Source organism: Coccinella septempunctata, chromosome 2 (genome assembly GCF_907165205.1).
Source record: "Coccinella septempunctata chromosome 2, icCocSept1.1, whole genome shotgun sequence".
NCBI lineage: Eukaryota > Metazoa > Arthropoda > Insecta > Coleoptera > Coccinellidae > Coccinella > Coccinella septempunctata.
Window position 1 is genome coordinate 12,048,011 of NC_058190.1, and position 16,673 is coordinate 12,064,683.

Here is a 16,673-nt window from a genome sequence, read left to right on the forward strand (position 1 = left end):
CCGCGCCTGAATGGGGGAGATGGCCTCTTCGTTATGAAATTCTACAAGGTTTCTGTTGTAACGGCTCCACTTGGACTGGATTTCACGAGTAGTTCTAGAAGGCTCGACTTGGACTGTGACTATACTAGGATTTATAGGACTTCCCCCCTACACGATGATTTCAAGGACTTCCTCCTTAAACTAGGATATGTCTCCCTACACTAGGATTTCAAGGACTTCCTCCCTATACTAGGATTTCAAGGACTTCCTTCCTATAATAGAACCCTGTCGATACGAAAGAACGTAAGAACTTAATCCTCACCATATAAGGAAGAATGAATGACAACATATTGTATCACAAAAGATGGTTTTATACATACCCAGTTCTTCGATGGGAACTATTAAAATCTAACGTGAATCCACCAAATATTTCCAAGCTCGAATATGCAATTAGACGACCAGAACCTCGGTTCTATCACAATCAACGTAGGATGCTCTCAACTAATTCTTCTAAGTCAACGAATTTCACGGCAATAGCTGGTAATGGAGAGAAAATAACACACAATGATGAATTTGCAGAACGACGTACGACGAACATACCTTTATGAAGAAAAACTTCACGTGCCACAGCGAAGAAAGTTCTCGATCAATCCTCCTTAAGGAGATACGCCAATATAGAATCCAATTAAACCAGTTCAGCAGGAGATCACACAGATATCCGAAGATTAATCCCACAAATGGACGATTTTAATTATCGAAAACTCCAGAAATTCCTGATGGATACCTCCGAACTTACAAAATGGCTAATTACACAGAAAACTCATCTAACGCTGTCTAACCTTCAAAATTCTGTGAGCACGGAAAACTAAACTAAAACGTCAAGATCTAACCCCACTTGACCGGTAGCGGTAAATGACAGTAGGCCGATCGCCCCACATCAACGTAACCTGCAAATTCAATTCGTACCGTATTTATTGATGGTATTTGAAACCGGTACAGGGTGTAAACTTATAACGGTGGAAAATCTTCTTTCTCTATGCGGAAATCTATCGCTGGTCGGAAACGTGCTATGCTCCATTTTCCCGATGAGAATCCAACTTGAATTGTTTTTGGCGGATGTTTGAATTTCATCATGGTTTTGTAGGTTGACCAGGATTCTCGGAAGCTGCAACAGGTGGAGAGCCTCCGACAACTCGACGTGGGGGCTCAATAGATTCCGACCCGGGTGTACCGACGTTGGGACTATCAGATCCGGCATGAGACTTGCAGGTGGGTAGTAAATTCTCCGATCTTCATCGTTCCTCGTGGTCCACTTCTCTTCTTGAAACGGTTTTCTCTGTTTCCTGTTTTCAGGTTTCAATTTTGTAACGGGTTTAGTTCGCAAAAGGGTTTAATCTCGAGCGTCAGCTATTCTTTCAATAGGGAGGAATAGCAAACCCACCCAGGTACCTTCTAGTCGGAGACAGAGTTCGGGGTTATCTAAGGTGGTAGCGATAACAAGTACATACTTCAAAACCGAATTTATTACAACAATCTAAATTACAATGAACCATACAGTTATTTCCGAGTCAAGAAATATATACAGCTGATGACCAAGTTCAAAAATAAGGAAAACAGAAATGCAATAATTAACTTGTCAAGGTGATCAGAATTTCACACTCAACACAGTGAAATTAATGAATTAATATATATATATATATAATCATTATCCCAAATTACCTTGCGGTGTATGGGTTATCCTTGCATTACAATTTCACAATCGGTATATGTAATTAAATTTTTCAATTATTGATTGAATAAACACTCTTAATAAAATCCTTCCATTGTTTTCTATCTACTGTTAGCACTTTGGCCTCTTCCACACTTTTTCTTCTCCGGTTCACCTCTTTTTTAACGCTATCCATCCATGTTAGATGTGGTCTTCCTCTTCTAGGTTTCGTCTCCACTTTTGCCTCCCAAATGCGTCTTACTTGTCTATTTGTTCCCATCCGTTGTAAATGTCCCCACCAACCCAACTGTCTCTCCCCGATATAATCATTCAGTGATTCCACCCTCAACTGACTTCTGACTTCTTCATTCCTCCACCTGTCTCTCCTGGTCACCCCCTTTATTCCTCTCAAAATTTTCATCTCCATAGCCTGCAATCGACTCTTCTCTCTCAGGGTTGTTGTCCAGGTTTCGCATCCATATGTTAGCACTGGTCTAATAACTGTCTTGTACACCATCATCTTAGTTTTCTCGGCTATTTCTCTCTTCCTGATGAAGTTCTTATTCATGGCGTGGTAAAGTTTGCTGGTCTTTTCTATTCTATCATTCAACTCTCCTTCCTGATTTCCCCTCCTATCAATACTGACCCCCAAGTAGATGAACTGTTCCACCTGCTGTATCACCTCTCCCTCTATTTCCACCCTCACTTCATCCTCCTCCTCTGAAACTCTTAGTATTTTTGTCTTCTTTCTATTGATTTCCATACCATACTTCTTCAATGTTTCATACCAGATATCCACATTTTTCTGTATTCCCCTCTTACTTCCCGACATCAGCACCACATCATCTGCAAACGCACATTCTGATATCTCTATCCTCTCCATCCTCCAGTGTCCTACAAACAATTTAGACATATTTTCCTTGCATTCTTTTATAATCTCATCCAAGAATATTATAAACAGCAGAGGGCTGAGTGTTCCCCCCTGCCTCAGTCCATCCCTTGTTTCAAATTCTGCTGATCTCATGTTTTGCCTTATGACAAAGTTAACATTTCTCTTGTAAATACTCTGGATCGACTGCAACATTCCCGAGTCAACACCACGCTTCTTTAGTATTCCCCACAGCTTCTTTCTTCTGACCTTATCGAAAGCCTTGACCAAATCTATAAACACAAAATAGGCAGTCCTTTTGTTTTTCCTTATTTTCTCAATTATCTGCTTAATTGTGAATATATGATCTTGAGTACTTCTTCCTTTAATGAACCCGCTTTGTGCCTCGTCTAGGGATTTCTCTTCATGTGCTCTCAGTCGCTGTTCGAGTATCGATTCATACACCTTCAACGCAGTATTCATTAATGTTATCCCTCTGTAATTACTACATTCTTTTTTATCTCCGCTCTTATAGATAGGAACAATCAAAGCCCTCCTCCAGTCCTCCGGTATTTCTTTCTCGTTCCACGCTTTCTGACAGATCACTCTGAAAATTTCTCTACCGATATTCCCCATATTTTTCATCATCTCTGGTGCTATCAGATCATATCCAGCTGATTTTCCACTTTTCAACTTATTTAGCGCTTCGTTTATTTCCTCTATACTTATATGGTCTTCATCGGTGTTTGTTCGAGCATCCTTTCCGACAGCTTCCTCCGGCATGACATATCCATCGTTTCCCTCCAAGAGTTCTATAAAATACTCTCTCCATCTTCCCATGATTTCCTTCTCACTTGTCAGTAATTCCTTTTGTTTGTTTCTTATGGTTATTTGTTCTAATCCCTTTTTCTTTCTCGTATTTTTTAACATTCTATAGAACAATTTTTTGTTCTCATTAGCATATTTTTCCATTTTATCCCCAAACTCAGTCCAGTTCTTTTCCTTGTTACTCTTGATCATTTCTTTAACTATTTTTCTTTTCTCCTTGTACCTCATATAACTGTCCTCAGTTCTTTCTCTTAAGTATTCTTTCCATCTGTTCTTCTTGCATTTTATCTCTTTTTTAATGTCCTCACTCCACCAAGAAGTATATTTCCTTTTTCCTTTGACTCTTACACTTCCACAAACCTCCTTAGCTGTTGCCAATACTTTTATCCTGAAGTCGACCCACAAATCTTCCAGCCTCCAGTTACAGTTGACTACATCTACCCTTGGAAGTTCTTCTTCTAATTTTGTTCTGTACTTCTCTGCATTCACACGTTCTCTTAGCTTATAATATTTAATCCGTTCATAACATCTTTCATTTTGTTTTTCGACCTTCCCTCCCTCATCCTCCTCTACCATTTTCGCAACCAACATGTAGTGATCGGTTCCTAATTCAGCTCCCCTGTATACTCTCACATCATTCACCTCTCTCCTACTATCCCTCTCCACGACTATGTAATCTATAATTGATCTATCTTCTGTTTTTGGTCCCTGTCTTGTGTACTTATGAATATCCTTATGTTCATAGAAAGTATTTGTCACTATTAAATCGTTCATTCTGCAGTATTCAATAAGTCTATTTCCATTATTTGTCTTCTTATCTTCACCATATTTGCCCACAACTCCATTATTATCCTGTGAAATACCAACTCTACCGTTGATATCTCCGCATATTATAATTTTTCCCTTACAGTTCTCCTTTGCCATATTCAATTCTTCCCAGAATTTATCTTTTTCTTCCGCTCTTGCATCCTCGTTCGGCCCATATACTACCAATATAGATATAATTCGGTTCGTACTCTTTTTTAGACGCAGTAAGAGAATCCTTTCAGAGTACACCTCCCAATGGTCCACAAATTGACTCCATCTCTTATTTATCAGACATCCCACTCCCGCTGCACCGTGTTTTTCATATTCCACTCCACCGTATACCATAATGTGCCCATTTTCCATCAATTGTTCTCCTTTCCCCTTCTTTTTTGTCTCTGTTATACCCAGAACATCAATGTTATACCTCTCAAACTCCCCTATTAAATCCAATTCTTTTCCCCTTATTCCTCTAACATTCCAGGTGGCCAATTTCCACTCTCTCCATTTAATCTTCGTTCCAACCAGAATATTATCCTCCATATTTCCCACTTTCTTTCCCCTAGTCATCTCTTTTCTCTGTGTGTTTCCATATTCATTTCCATTTTCCTGCTTAGTCGTCCTCTTTTCAGTACTTCTGTGGCCACTAATCATAATTAGTTTTTTGCTAAATTTCCTCTCTTCCGAGTTACATTTTGTTCCTTTACTCCTTGTTCCTTCTCATCCCAGACATATAGTATTCCATCTATCGTTATTTTCTGATATCCTATTTTCACATTTCTTTCTTTGTCTCTCTCCACTTTTCCTATTTCTAGGATCTGCTTCTGGATTTGTCTCTCCTTTGGGGTAAGGTCGTTTTCTATAATTGTTTTCTTTCCTTTCAAATTATGTTTCTTCTTCATTACCTGTTGTTTTTGCTCCCAACTACCTACTTCAGCGACAAACATTTCAATATTTGTACCTTGATTTATTCTGTATGCTCTTTTAATTTCAACTTTTGTCTTCAGTTCATTTTCTATGTACGTTTGAATTTCCTCCTTCTCTTTTCCAACCTCAATTGCAACATTCTTGACTACAATATTGTTTCTCCTCCTTCTTTTTTCCTCTCTTTCAGCCTTATCTTCCAGAACTTCAATTCTTTTCTCTAACATTTTCTTTTCCTCATTCCATTTTTTCTCTCTTTTCTGCATTTCTTCCCGCATATTCTTGATCTCTATCTTTAGTTCTTCTGTATTTTTCCTCATTTCCACCATCATTTGTTCCATCATCATCTTGAACATATGTTCTAGGTTTCCGGAATCCATTTCTTCCCCACCCTTTCTTAGTTTCAGGTTTGGTGATCTCAGTACTTTTTTATTCCTTCCAATAGACTCCTCTTCTATCTCTTCGAACTCGTCACTCCTATTGCGTTTCTTATCCGCTAGACTCATTAAGGATCACCTGTTGCCGTATCCTCGTCGATTTACGCGTATAACCGCCGTGCGTCAGCAGAGCGGTTGCGTCAGCCCCCTACTTAATTCAGGTGTTGACCCGCCTCTACCGCTGGCTCGTCAGTTACAGCTTTCCTTTACTATATCGGGTTTGTTGTTATTAACCTTTTTTCTTGAGTGTTTTATTTCCTTTTTCTCAATTTTTGTGAAACGGACAGACTCACCTAAAAATTCAATCACCCACCAATTGAACTTTGAAAAAACCTCTACCTCACGCTCTTATTTTCAATTTATCTTATCTTATTCACACTTTCCCAGACTATCGTAACACGCTCGACTATACCGAAGCAGCATCGACGATGTACGGGGTTTATACAAAATTTACAGTAACCGGATGTCTAAGAAAGATCCATGTCTCTGTAATCGGTTAATTTAGCAATGGGTTTAAGCACTTTCAGTGATTTTCAGTGTACAGGCCAATCAGAATTGAAACTATTCAATAAACGGGACGGGGTTGATGCAGGCGAAACACAATGCAACAATTTACAGGATAACGGGGTAGTTTATCGTGGTATCTCCGTGGCAACCTTGGGTGTACACGCCAAGCATTCCCAGCAGAAAAACTTCGAGACCTCTGCCGATTGGTTTCCGTCACCAGATAGGCAGGCGACAGAAGTCCGCGGTAAACGGGAGATCTAAACGGAACACAACAGGGGTATAACGGGATAGGTTACTGTGGTCATTGGTCTTTCAGTGGCAACCTTGGGTGCACACGCCAAGCATTACCAGTGGAACGACTTCGAGACTTCTGTCGATTGGTCTTGGTTCACCAGAGAACCAGGCGACAGAAGTCTGCGTTAAACAGGGGGATTAACAACAAGGATTAACACAATTAAACAAATAAAAGAATGCAACTTTGAATCACGAAGTATGCGGTATCAAGAAAAGACTCACACTTTCTTCCGGTACGGTCACACCACCACTTAGAGAACAGAAAAAGAAAAGAAAATAAAAACTCTAATAGGAAGAATATCAAATTAACCGGAGACGAATCGAATCAAATATGAACTAATCAATGCGGAATCAGGAATCTACTAACTACTGCCGAAGAATAATGAATTAAGCGCCGAACAGTGAATAATAAAGCAAGAAAAGTACTAAGAATGACTGAAGAATACCGAATCATGAATGACCGAATAAAGAATGAATGAACCACTGCGTCTGGTGGTGCGGCCCTATTCATCAACTCTCCAACATGTGGACGGTCATGTGATCAAAATTGCATCCAAGAATTCGGTGTTCTCGAATATTCTCCTCAGCAGAAATATTCTCGGTGGCGGTTATCTCTTTATCGGTAGAAGAAACTATCGTTATCAGCAATCCACGTTGTTTTATGCTGAATTCGGTGTGTTTTTGTGACGGCAAAACAACGCCGAATGCACGAAGACATTTTTTCTTTGCTACGGCGGATTACTGATGGATGTTTCAATTATATGGAATTTGAATTCAGGATTCTGAAAAATATTTCTGAAATGAAACGGAACAACTATAGTAAAACAGAAATCAGACGGTGTTGCATTGCTTCAACTGGAAAATTCAGGGAAACGGACATTTAAAACGAGGCTTGATTTTTATTTGAAACAATCAAGTATCGTTACAATATATAAGAAAAGGAGGAAAAGGTGAGAGCAAACCCAACCGACGCGTCGCTTGAGCTCAGGCGCAGGCGAGCAGTTCCGTAATAATGTGTGCGGAACTAAATTTTTAAACCGTTCAATAAGCACCTCACAAGGAAACGAACTGTCGCTCTATACGAGCAATATGTCAACAAATGACGAATTGCAATCTCTAACAATAATGATAATTTTCATTGTAATATTTGATTGAAATGAGGTATCGATAAAAATTAATTAGTGGCACTTCTCATAAATCAGAGATTTCCAATATTTTTCACTGTATTATTCGCCTGAAATGAGGTATCGATAGAAATTCACTAATACCAATTCTCACAAGTTAGATAAATCCAACGGTCAGAACTTGTGTGACAATCTCGATATTCTTCCTATGATCCTCAACCTTGGTCGAACTCCTCGTAGCAGCCTCTCCTTCTATTTTCACCTCGTTTTCCCGATTGCAAGTTGGCTGTCTCTTGAAATCGGTTACTTGCTATTACTCAACAAATATAAAGGGCCACTTAAACCTCAAATCCTCGACTTCAAGTTGGCTGTTCTTTGAAAATCGGATACTGATCTACAGCGTCCCACTGAATACCCAGTTCTTCGGGGCCAGACAAAAAAACTTCCTCCTCTAACGGAATTTTGTGATCACACCAAAATCAAGAAGGCGATAAACAGATCGACAGAAATTTCAAGTCTTTCACGTGCACTTAAGCAGAATATTCTCAAATAATCCTCCTTCGGGAAAAAATTATCATATATTTCTTCGGAATGCAAATGAGCTTGGATTGGCAATAATGCACAGTATTCGATTAATGAAATAAATCCCATAATGGATGACTTTCAGTACAAAATTCGAAAAAACGAAAAACCACCACGTTCAGCTCTTAACCAAGAAGCCTCGTTCAGAGACTATCTGACTTGTCAATCTCTCCCTCATTTGAATATCTATGATCAGCATGAGTAAGACACGGTAGTTGACCTATGTAGCACCTATGCACGGAGTTCTACAACATCAAGAATAACATTAACCTGCAAACGTTGGAAAATGTCACAACCAATTCTGAACATGTAACAGGCTACCGCGTTTCTGTTTCTGATGTGTTTTCACGCCAGCCAGAAACTCACTTCCAACACGGAGAAAGGAAATAGGATAAAGAGTTCACAACGGTTACCATGGTGGTTTCCATTTCTGACGTGTTTTCATGCCAGCCAGAAACTTACTCCCAACACGGAGAAAAGAAACGGAATAAAGATTACACAACGGGCTACCATGCTGGCTTTTGTTTCTGACGTGTTCTCATGTCAGCTAGAAACTAACTCCCAGCACGGAGGAAGAAAACTGGTGAAGGGTACACAACGGACTACCACGCTGGTTTCTATTTCTGACGTGTCTTCACGTGTCCCACCACGGAGAAAGGAAACCGATTAATGAGTTGACAAGAGTTTACCACGTTGGTTTCTGTTGGCGAAAATGATAGCTCTTAAGTTGTTGAGATAAAATGGACTGTATTAAAGAAAAAGCGGCGGTATCAGAAACCTCACCTGGATGTTGTAGCTCCAATTTTGCCAGTGCCAACGGTCGATTGAGCTCTTCTTGAAGTCAGCAATACAGCACTGTTGAATTCTTAGTGTACACAGCAACACAGCACTTTCACTATAGTCACAGTGAAAATAAGTAGTTTTGAAAAAATAGCGAAGAAATACTAAAAACGTAGCGATAAGCGGTTAAGCAGCAGTATGTATGTCGATTGTGCGAAATGTCATTCATTACTGACTGATTGTCTTTTTGATGAGGGGGGAGTAACGAATTAGATTCCTGATACCACATGGAATAACGCGTATTTTGAAATCTAAGGGTTTTCTCCAACATCCTGCCCCGGGAAAATGAAGAATGAATTTTAAATATACGCATTGAAAAAACCATTCAAACTTGAGTGAGAGAAAAAAAAAAACAATATGATCGTTGATCGCAGATGCGTAGAGAGCGAATCATTTTACACAAAAAAAAAACGAAATAATTCACGCAGAAATAACTTATAAATAAAATACCAAATTTGATGCAATTATTTTTTTTTTTTAATTAGGATTGCTCACTGGGAAGTGGGCAAAGTTTCACAAGTGGGCGTTTTAGTAAACCTGTAGAGGTTTTAATGGTGGCGACGCGAGCAACCTTATCGTCACCAGGGTGTAAATCAAGGATTCTACCTAAATTCCATTTGCCCGGCGGAACATTATTATCTTTTATCAACACCACCGTGCCAATTTTAGGAGGTGATAGTGGATCCAGCCACTTGGTACGCTGCTGCAGCGTATATAAATACTCTTGGCGCCAACGACGCCAAAAATCATGATGAATGCGTTGTAGAAGTTGCCATCTAGATAAACGGTTCAAGGGTAAATCAGAAAACTCTGGAGTGGGAACTGCAGATGGCGGTTCCATCATGAGAAAGTGTCCAGGCGTCAAAATATCAACACTTTCAATATCTGAGGACAGTGGTGTCAGTGGACGCGAATTCAAACTGGATTCGACCAACGTCAAAATGGTGTTGAACTCTTCGTACGAAAGAATTTGGTCACCAATTACTTTCGTTAGATGGAGTTTCACGGATTTGATACCAGCTTCAGCTAGTCCGTTGAAATGGGGACCAGAGGGTGGTGAAAGCTTAAAATTTATAGATTCTTGTTGAGCTGCAGTTTGCATCAGCTTTAATTGTTTACTTGCTCCAACGAAGTTTGTGGCGTTATCACAAAAAATTGTTTGAATTCTTCCTCTTCTTGCAATGAAACGCTGCAAGGCAGAAAGAAACGTTTCAGATGATAAATCGCTAGCTAACTCTAAATGCACAGCTTTCGTAACAAGGCATACAAAAACACATATGTAAGCTTTGCAAGCTTTGACACCACGATGACGGGTGAAAGTTATGTAATAAGGACCTCCGAAGTCAAGAGCAGAATTAAGAAAAGCTTTAGCTTGCGTAACTCGACTTTTCGGTAGTGAAGCCATAGGGGGTTGATACGGTTTAGGAGCTATTTTCCAGCAACGAAAGCATTTTGAAATTACTGAATTAATGGCGCGTTTGCTAGCTAGAATCCAGAATTTTTGAGAAATTAAGTATTGGGTGGTGCGGCACCCCGCATGCAAATAGGTTTTATGGTAATGATCTATGATCAAAGAAGTTAAGCGGCTCTGTCGTGGCAAGAGCATCGGAAACTTCGCATCATGTGGCAGGTGAGCGTGTTTGATGCGTCCTCCTACTCGTAAAACACCCTCGGAATCAATGAATGCGTGCAACTTTCGAAGAGGAAACGAAAACCTTCTGCTTTCATATTCCTGCGCAAAATATTTATGTTGGGTGAACTTGACAATCAACAAAAGAGCGGAGTACATCTCACTGGAAGACAGACGATCAGTAAATTTGTTGGACCGATTCCTTACATTATTTATAAATCGCAGAACATACGCTGTAACACGTAACAAAGTATTGAATGACGAGAATCTGTCCAGTAAACTGTCAACCAAATTTTCATCATTGGGGACATTCAACAGAACTAATTTACGTTGCTCCTCCGTAGGATATGAAAAGGAAGAGGTTGGAATGAATTTTGATATCTCACGTTCTTGCAACAGTGGTGGACCGGTGAACCACCAACTTACCGAGAGAAGATGAGACGGTAGTACGCCTCGAGAAGCGATGTCTGCGGGATTATTTTCTGTATTAATATAATACCATGAATTTTGAGGTAAATTAGTTTGTATGAAAGAGACACGATTGGCCACGAACGGTTTCCAACGAGTAGATTCGCCGTTCAGCCAGTGAAGTACGATTTGCGAATCTGACCAAGAGACTACTCGCTTTATATGTATGGTCGATTCCAAAATTTTGACAGTATATTTCATCAATTTGCTGAGTAAGACTGCAGCGCACAGTTCGAGGCGAGGAATAGTTATCCTCTTCAAAGGCGCAAGTTTGGATTTTGCACATAAAAAATTAGTAGAAATCGAAAAATTATTCAGCGCTCTTAAATAAATGACACATGCGTATCCCCTCTCACTGGCGTCACAGAACCCATGGATCTCGTAACTGGAGACCTCAGGTGGAATAATAAGGCGTGGAATTTTCAACTCCGAGAGTAACGGTAGTTCTGAAGTATATTGTTGCCAGACACGGGTAATGTCAGGAGGCGGCGTTTCATCCCAATCAGTTTTCGATATCCAAAGTTGTTGGATTAAGTTTTTAGCGAGAAAAATCGTAGGTGCAGCAAAACCGAGGGGATCATACACTTTCGCTAATTCAGAGAGCATAATCCTTTTCGTACATAATGAATTGTCAATTGCTTTACAGAAAAAACTAAAGTAATCATTGCTGGGATTCCAATTCAGTCCTAAAACTTTTAATGAGAACGGTTGTGACCCATTGTCAAATGATAGGGGGTCAACAGATACATGCGATGCTGGCAAATCACTCAGAAGTGTTGGCTCATTACTGCAAAACTTACGCAGTTGAAAACCAGCCTTCTCTAACAAGGAAATTAAATCATCGCGGAGTGTGCGAGCGTCTTCAATGGTGGGTGCACTAAAAATAAAATCGTCGATATAGGAATTATTTGAAATAATTTCGGCTGCATGTGGATGATTTGATTTTTCATCTTCGGCGAGTTTACGCAGGACGCGAAGCGCTAAGTATGGGCTCGATCGTAGTCCATAAGTGACGGTTTTCAAGCGAAAATCTTGAACTTTATCGTTCGGTGAAAAGCGAAAAAGAATTCTTTGAAAATCACAATGACCAGAGTCCACCCAAATCATCCGATACATTTGGCGTATATCACAGCATATAACAAATGGAAAAAGGCGAAAATTAGTTATGATTTTGGAAATATCGGGTTGCAATTTTGGACCTGTCATTAAATGATCGTTGAGGGTTTTTTGAGAGTTAAATTTATATGATCCGTTAAAAACAACTCGCAATTTGGTTGAGATGCTTTCAGGTTTTAGTACGCAATGATGAACTAAATAATATGAATTCGACTGTATTTCATCGGAAGGTATAACTTCCATATGATTTGATTTAAGGTAATCCATCATAAATTCTTTGTACTGTGTATCCAACTGAGGATTCTTTAATAGACGGCGTTCAAGTGAGTAAAATCGAGATAAGGCGAACTCACGCATATTCATGAATTGTGGCGTTGAATTATCAACAAAAGGTAGGGAGACGACAAATTTTCCGTCATCGGCGCGAGATACCGTTTCAAGAAAATGCTTTTCACAATCAACTTCTTCCTGACTAAAATGTTCGACCTGGGGGACAGTTTCCGCTTCCCAAAATTTTTGTATGTCACAGTCGAGCACATTTTCGCTTGAATTTATGAAAAACGAAGAAACAGGATGCGGAAAACTGTTATTGGTTTTACCAAGTAAAATATACCCGAATACAGTATTTATAGCCACGGGTTGATTATCGTTACCGGTGATGCAGTCAGATAAAATAATTCGAGAAAAAATCTCTGCTCCCAGAAGCAAATCTATGGCACCGGGACGATGAAATGATGGATCAGCTAAGGGTAAATTACGAGTATGATTCAATGAATCAGTACAAACTGGATGTACAGGTAAATTTTCACAAATTCTATCAATTACTATAGCATCAGTAAATAAAATCGGATTATTCGACATTACTGGTTTCAATGATAGCGATACTGATCCACTACTCAATTTAGCATTCATGGATCCTAATCCTCGGACTTCAACAGAATTAGGAACTTTATGCAAGTTCAGACGTTTTACTGCCTTTTCCGTGATAAAACAAGTCATACTACCCGAATCTATTAAACATCTAAGAGATTGATGAGCACCGCGGCCATCACACACATCAACATAAGCAGTAGCTAAAAGAACATGACTGGGATGTGCCATGACCCCAGCACCAACGAAAGTCGAATCATTATCAGGGCGATTTGAACTATTTTGCGGTTGAAATGATTCTTGACCATTTGACATAGGGGATATTGCGGATGGTGAAAAACTTGAAGCATTAGCGGAGCGCATTTTAGTGTTGTCATGGAGAAGTGTGTGATGAAATTTTGACTTACATACTTTACATGTATGCGAGGATCTGCAAGATCGTAAATCATGAGAGGAACTTAGACAATTGAAACATAGTTTGTTGTCTTTACAGAAGTGATAGCGATCAGAAACAGACTTATTAGCAAATGCAGAACAAGTATAAAGCGAATGATTTGCTTGGCAAAAAATACAAGTAGCGGCGAGCGATTTGTTGACAAACAATGCAGTTGTACGAGATGAAATGGGACGTATAAAAGAAGCAGATTTTCGCAGTGCATTTTGTTTATCATTAATTGTTTGCGAAGTTGAAGATCCCAGCGTTTCTAACACAAGACAATGTCTATTAATGAAATCAACTACTTCACTGAATGTTGGAACTTCGGTGGATTGATGTTCCATTTCAAAGCGTGTAAGCGTATTCTTGTCAAGACGTTTTATAATCATCATGACCAAAATAAAATCCCAATGATCGGTGGGAAATTTGAGGGTTTTTAAAGCAGCAATGTTTTCGGTGAAGGTATCTATCAATTTTCTATAAGATTCCGTAGAAGGACTTGTGATCTTAGGAGCGTTCTCTATTTCGGTCCACAGACTCTGAGATTGTAAGCGGCGATTTGAAAAACGATCAACAATACTTTTATAAGCGATGACGTAATTAGGCGACGTTAAAGGCAACGTTTTAACTAAAGAAAGTGCAGAGCCTTGAACAGAACTAACCAAATAAGTGAATTTTTCTATTGGAGTTAAGAATGGATTGTTGTGCACAAGTGCATCAAACTGATCTCGAAATGATGTGAAATCTTTGTAATCACCACTTAATTTCATCAATGATATTTTAGGTAATCGAACATTTCCATGATTAGTGGATGGACCCAACATAGTACTATTATGGCTTGGTCCTGATGGCGAACTTACGTAATCATCGAATAATTCGGTGAAGCATGTCTTCACATCGTAGTAATCGGAAAGAAAACTCTCTCGAACCAAATTTTCCGGTTCCAAATCGGAGTCAGGATCATTCAAAAGTGTGGAAATTACCTTATTGTGATGTTCAAAAAATGCGTCGTGAATCGTCTGTATATCTTGATAGCGTACCTTGAATGAGACGTGTTGAGTTCTATCGGTTTTAGCCTTCTGGGCTAGAACATGAAGCGACTTCATATCAGAAATCGAATTGTTTCGAAATGTTTTGGACTTTTTTAATTTATCCATCGCGCTCCGTTATTCAGACGAAATACAGTGAAATCAGCTGATCGGAAAATGATGTCAACAGACATGCGTTGATGCGCGAGATGAATTTTCAGGATCAAGGTCACTGCGTTTTCAAAATGCTGAAGAACTTATGAAAATGGCGGAACAGGTGTTCGATTTCAATTACAGAGTTTGTATTTAAAAATCAATAAAATTGATTATATATCCCTTAGAACTATAATAACTGCATCAAATAATTGGAAAATCTGACGAGCTTCTATTGAAAGCGGTAACCTTTCCGAACACGAGCGATTGGCGATCTCCACGCACATGCGATCAATTTGAAACTGCAATGAAAATTTTGAATTTTAAGATGAAAACATGGTTTATATCCGGCTACAGAAGGATCAAAATGTTGGCGAAAATGATAGCTCTTAAGTTGTTGAGATAAAATGTACTGTATTAAAGAAAAAGCGGTGGTATCAGAAACCTCACCTGGATGTTGTAGCTCCAATTTTGCCAGTGCCAACGGTCGATTGAGCTCTTCTTGAAGTCAGCAATACAGCACTGTTGAATTCTTAGTGTACACAGCAACACAGCACTTTCACTATAGTCACAGTGAAAATAAGTAGTTTTGAAAAAATAGCGAAGAAATACTAAAAACGTAGCGATAAGCGGTTAAGCAGCAGTATGTATGTCGACTGTGCGAAATGTCATTCATTACTGACTGATTGTCTTTTTGATGAGGGGGGAGTAACGAATTAGATTCCTGATACCACATGGAATAACGCGTATTTTGAAATCTAAGGGTTTTCTCCAACAGTTTCCATTTCTGACGTGTTTTCACGCCAGTCAGAAACTCACTGCCAACATGGAGAAAAGAAACGAGATATGGGGTACACAACGGGCTACCACGCTGTTTTTTGTTTCAGACGCGTTTTCACGCCAGCCAGAAACTTACCTCCAACACGGAGAAAGAAAATGGGATTAAAGGTACACAACGGGTTACCACGTTGGTTTCTTTTTCTGATGTGTTTTGACGCCAGCCAGAAACTAACTTTCATCACGGAGAAAGGAAATATGATGAAGGGTACATAACATTCACCATGTTGGTTTCCGTAACTGACTTGTTTTGATGTCAGCTAGAAACTCACTCCCAACACGAAGAAAGCAAACGGGATGAAGGGTACCCAACGGTGACCATGTTGGTTTCCGTTTCAGACGTGTTTTCATGCCAGCCAGAAACTTACTCCAAACACGGAGAAAGGTCTACAAGAGTTTATCACGTTGGTTCCCGTTTCTGACGTGTTTTCACGCCTGCCAGAAACTTACTGCCAACACAGAAAGGAAACAGGATAAAGGGTACACAACGGGCTACCACGCTGGTTTCTGTTTCAGACGTTTTTTCACGTCAGCCAGAAAATCACGAAGAAAGGAAACGGGATGATGGGTCTACAAGAGTTTACCACGTTGGTATCCGTTTCTGACGTGTTTTCACGCCAGCCAGAAACTCACTGCCAACACGGAGAATGAAAACGGGATAAAGGGAACACAACGGGCTACCTTGCTGGTTTCCGTTTCAGACGTATTTCTACGCCAGCTAGAAACTTACTCCCAACCCGGAGAAAGGAAATGGGTACACAACGAGTTACCACGTTGGTTTCTTTTTCTGACGTGTCTTGTTGCCAGCCAGAAACTCACTCCCAACACGGAGAAAGGAAACTTGATAAAGGGTAAAAACGGGTCACCACGTTGGTTTCTGTTTCTGACGTGTTTTTACGCCAGCCAGAATTCCACTCCCATCACGGAGAAAGGAAATGGCATGAAAGGTACATAACGGGTTACCACGTTGGTTTCTTTTTCTGGCATGTTTTCACGCCGGTCAGAAACTTGCTTACGGTTGAAACTAGGATTCCCTAGTAAAATACAGGAGGTTATCTTAACTCTGGGCTCGGTTGCCGTTTGGTTTGGCTAGTCGGGGGTTTTCATTGTAAATCGGCGTCTCCACGCACACCTCTTCAAGAACGTTTAGGCTTGAGGGTCAATTCAGCCTCGACACACTCAACTATAGAAAGACTCAAAAGGCACCTATTAACTTTGAGCGCGATAGAATCGAGTTCAC

General features: G+C 39.8%; 2 protein-coding genes across 2 annotated transcripts; both read right to left on the reverse strand.

Annotated features, from left to right (window-relative positions):
- Positions 1-1,760: 1,760 nt before the first annotated feature.
- Positions 1,761-4,841, reverse strand: LOC123306981. Its single transcript, XM_044889181.1, has one exon. The coding sequence runs from the start codon at positions 4,839-4,841 to the stop codon at positions 1,761-1,763; it is 3,081 nt and encodes a 1,026-aa protein (XP_044745116.1).
- A 2-nt stretch (positions 4,842-4,843) lies between these two features.
- On the reverse strand, positions 4,844-5,617 carry LOC123306982 (vicilin-like seed storage protein At2g18540). Its single transcript, XM_044889183.1, has one exon. It carries the CDS (start codon positions 5,615-5,617, stop codon positions 4,844-4,846), a length of 774 nt encoding a protein of 257 aa, XP_044745118.1.
- Between the last annotated feature and the right edge of the window lie 11,056 nt (positions 5,618-16,673).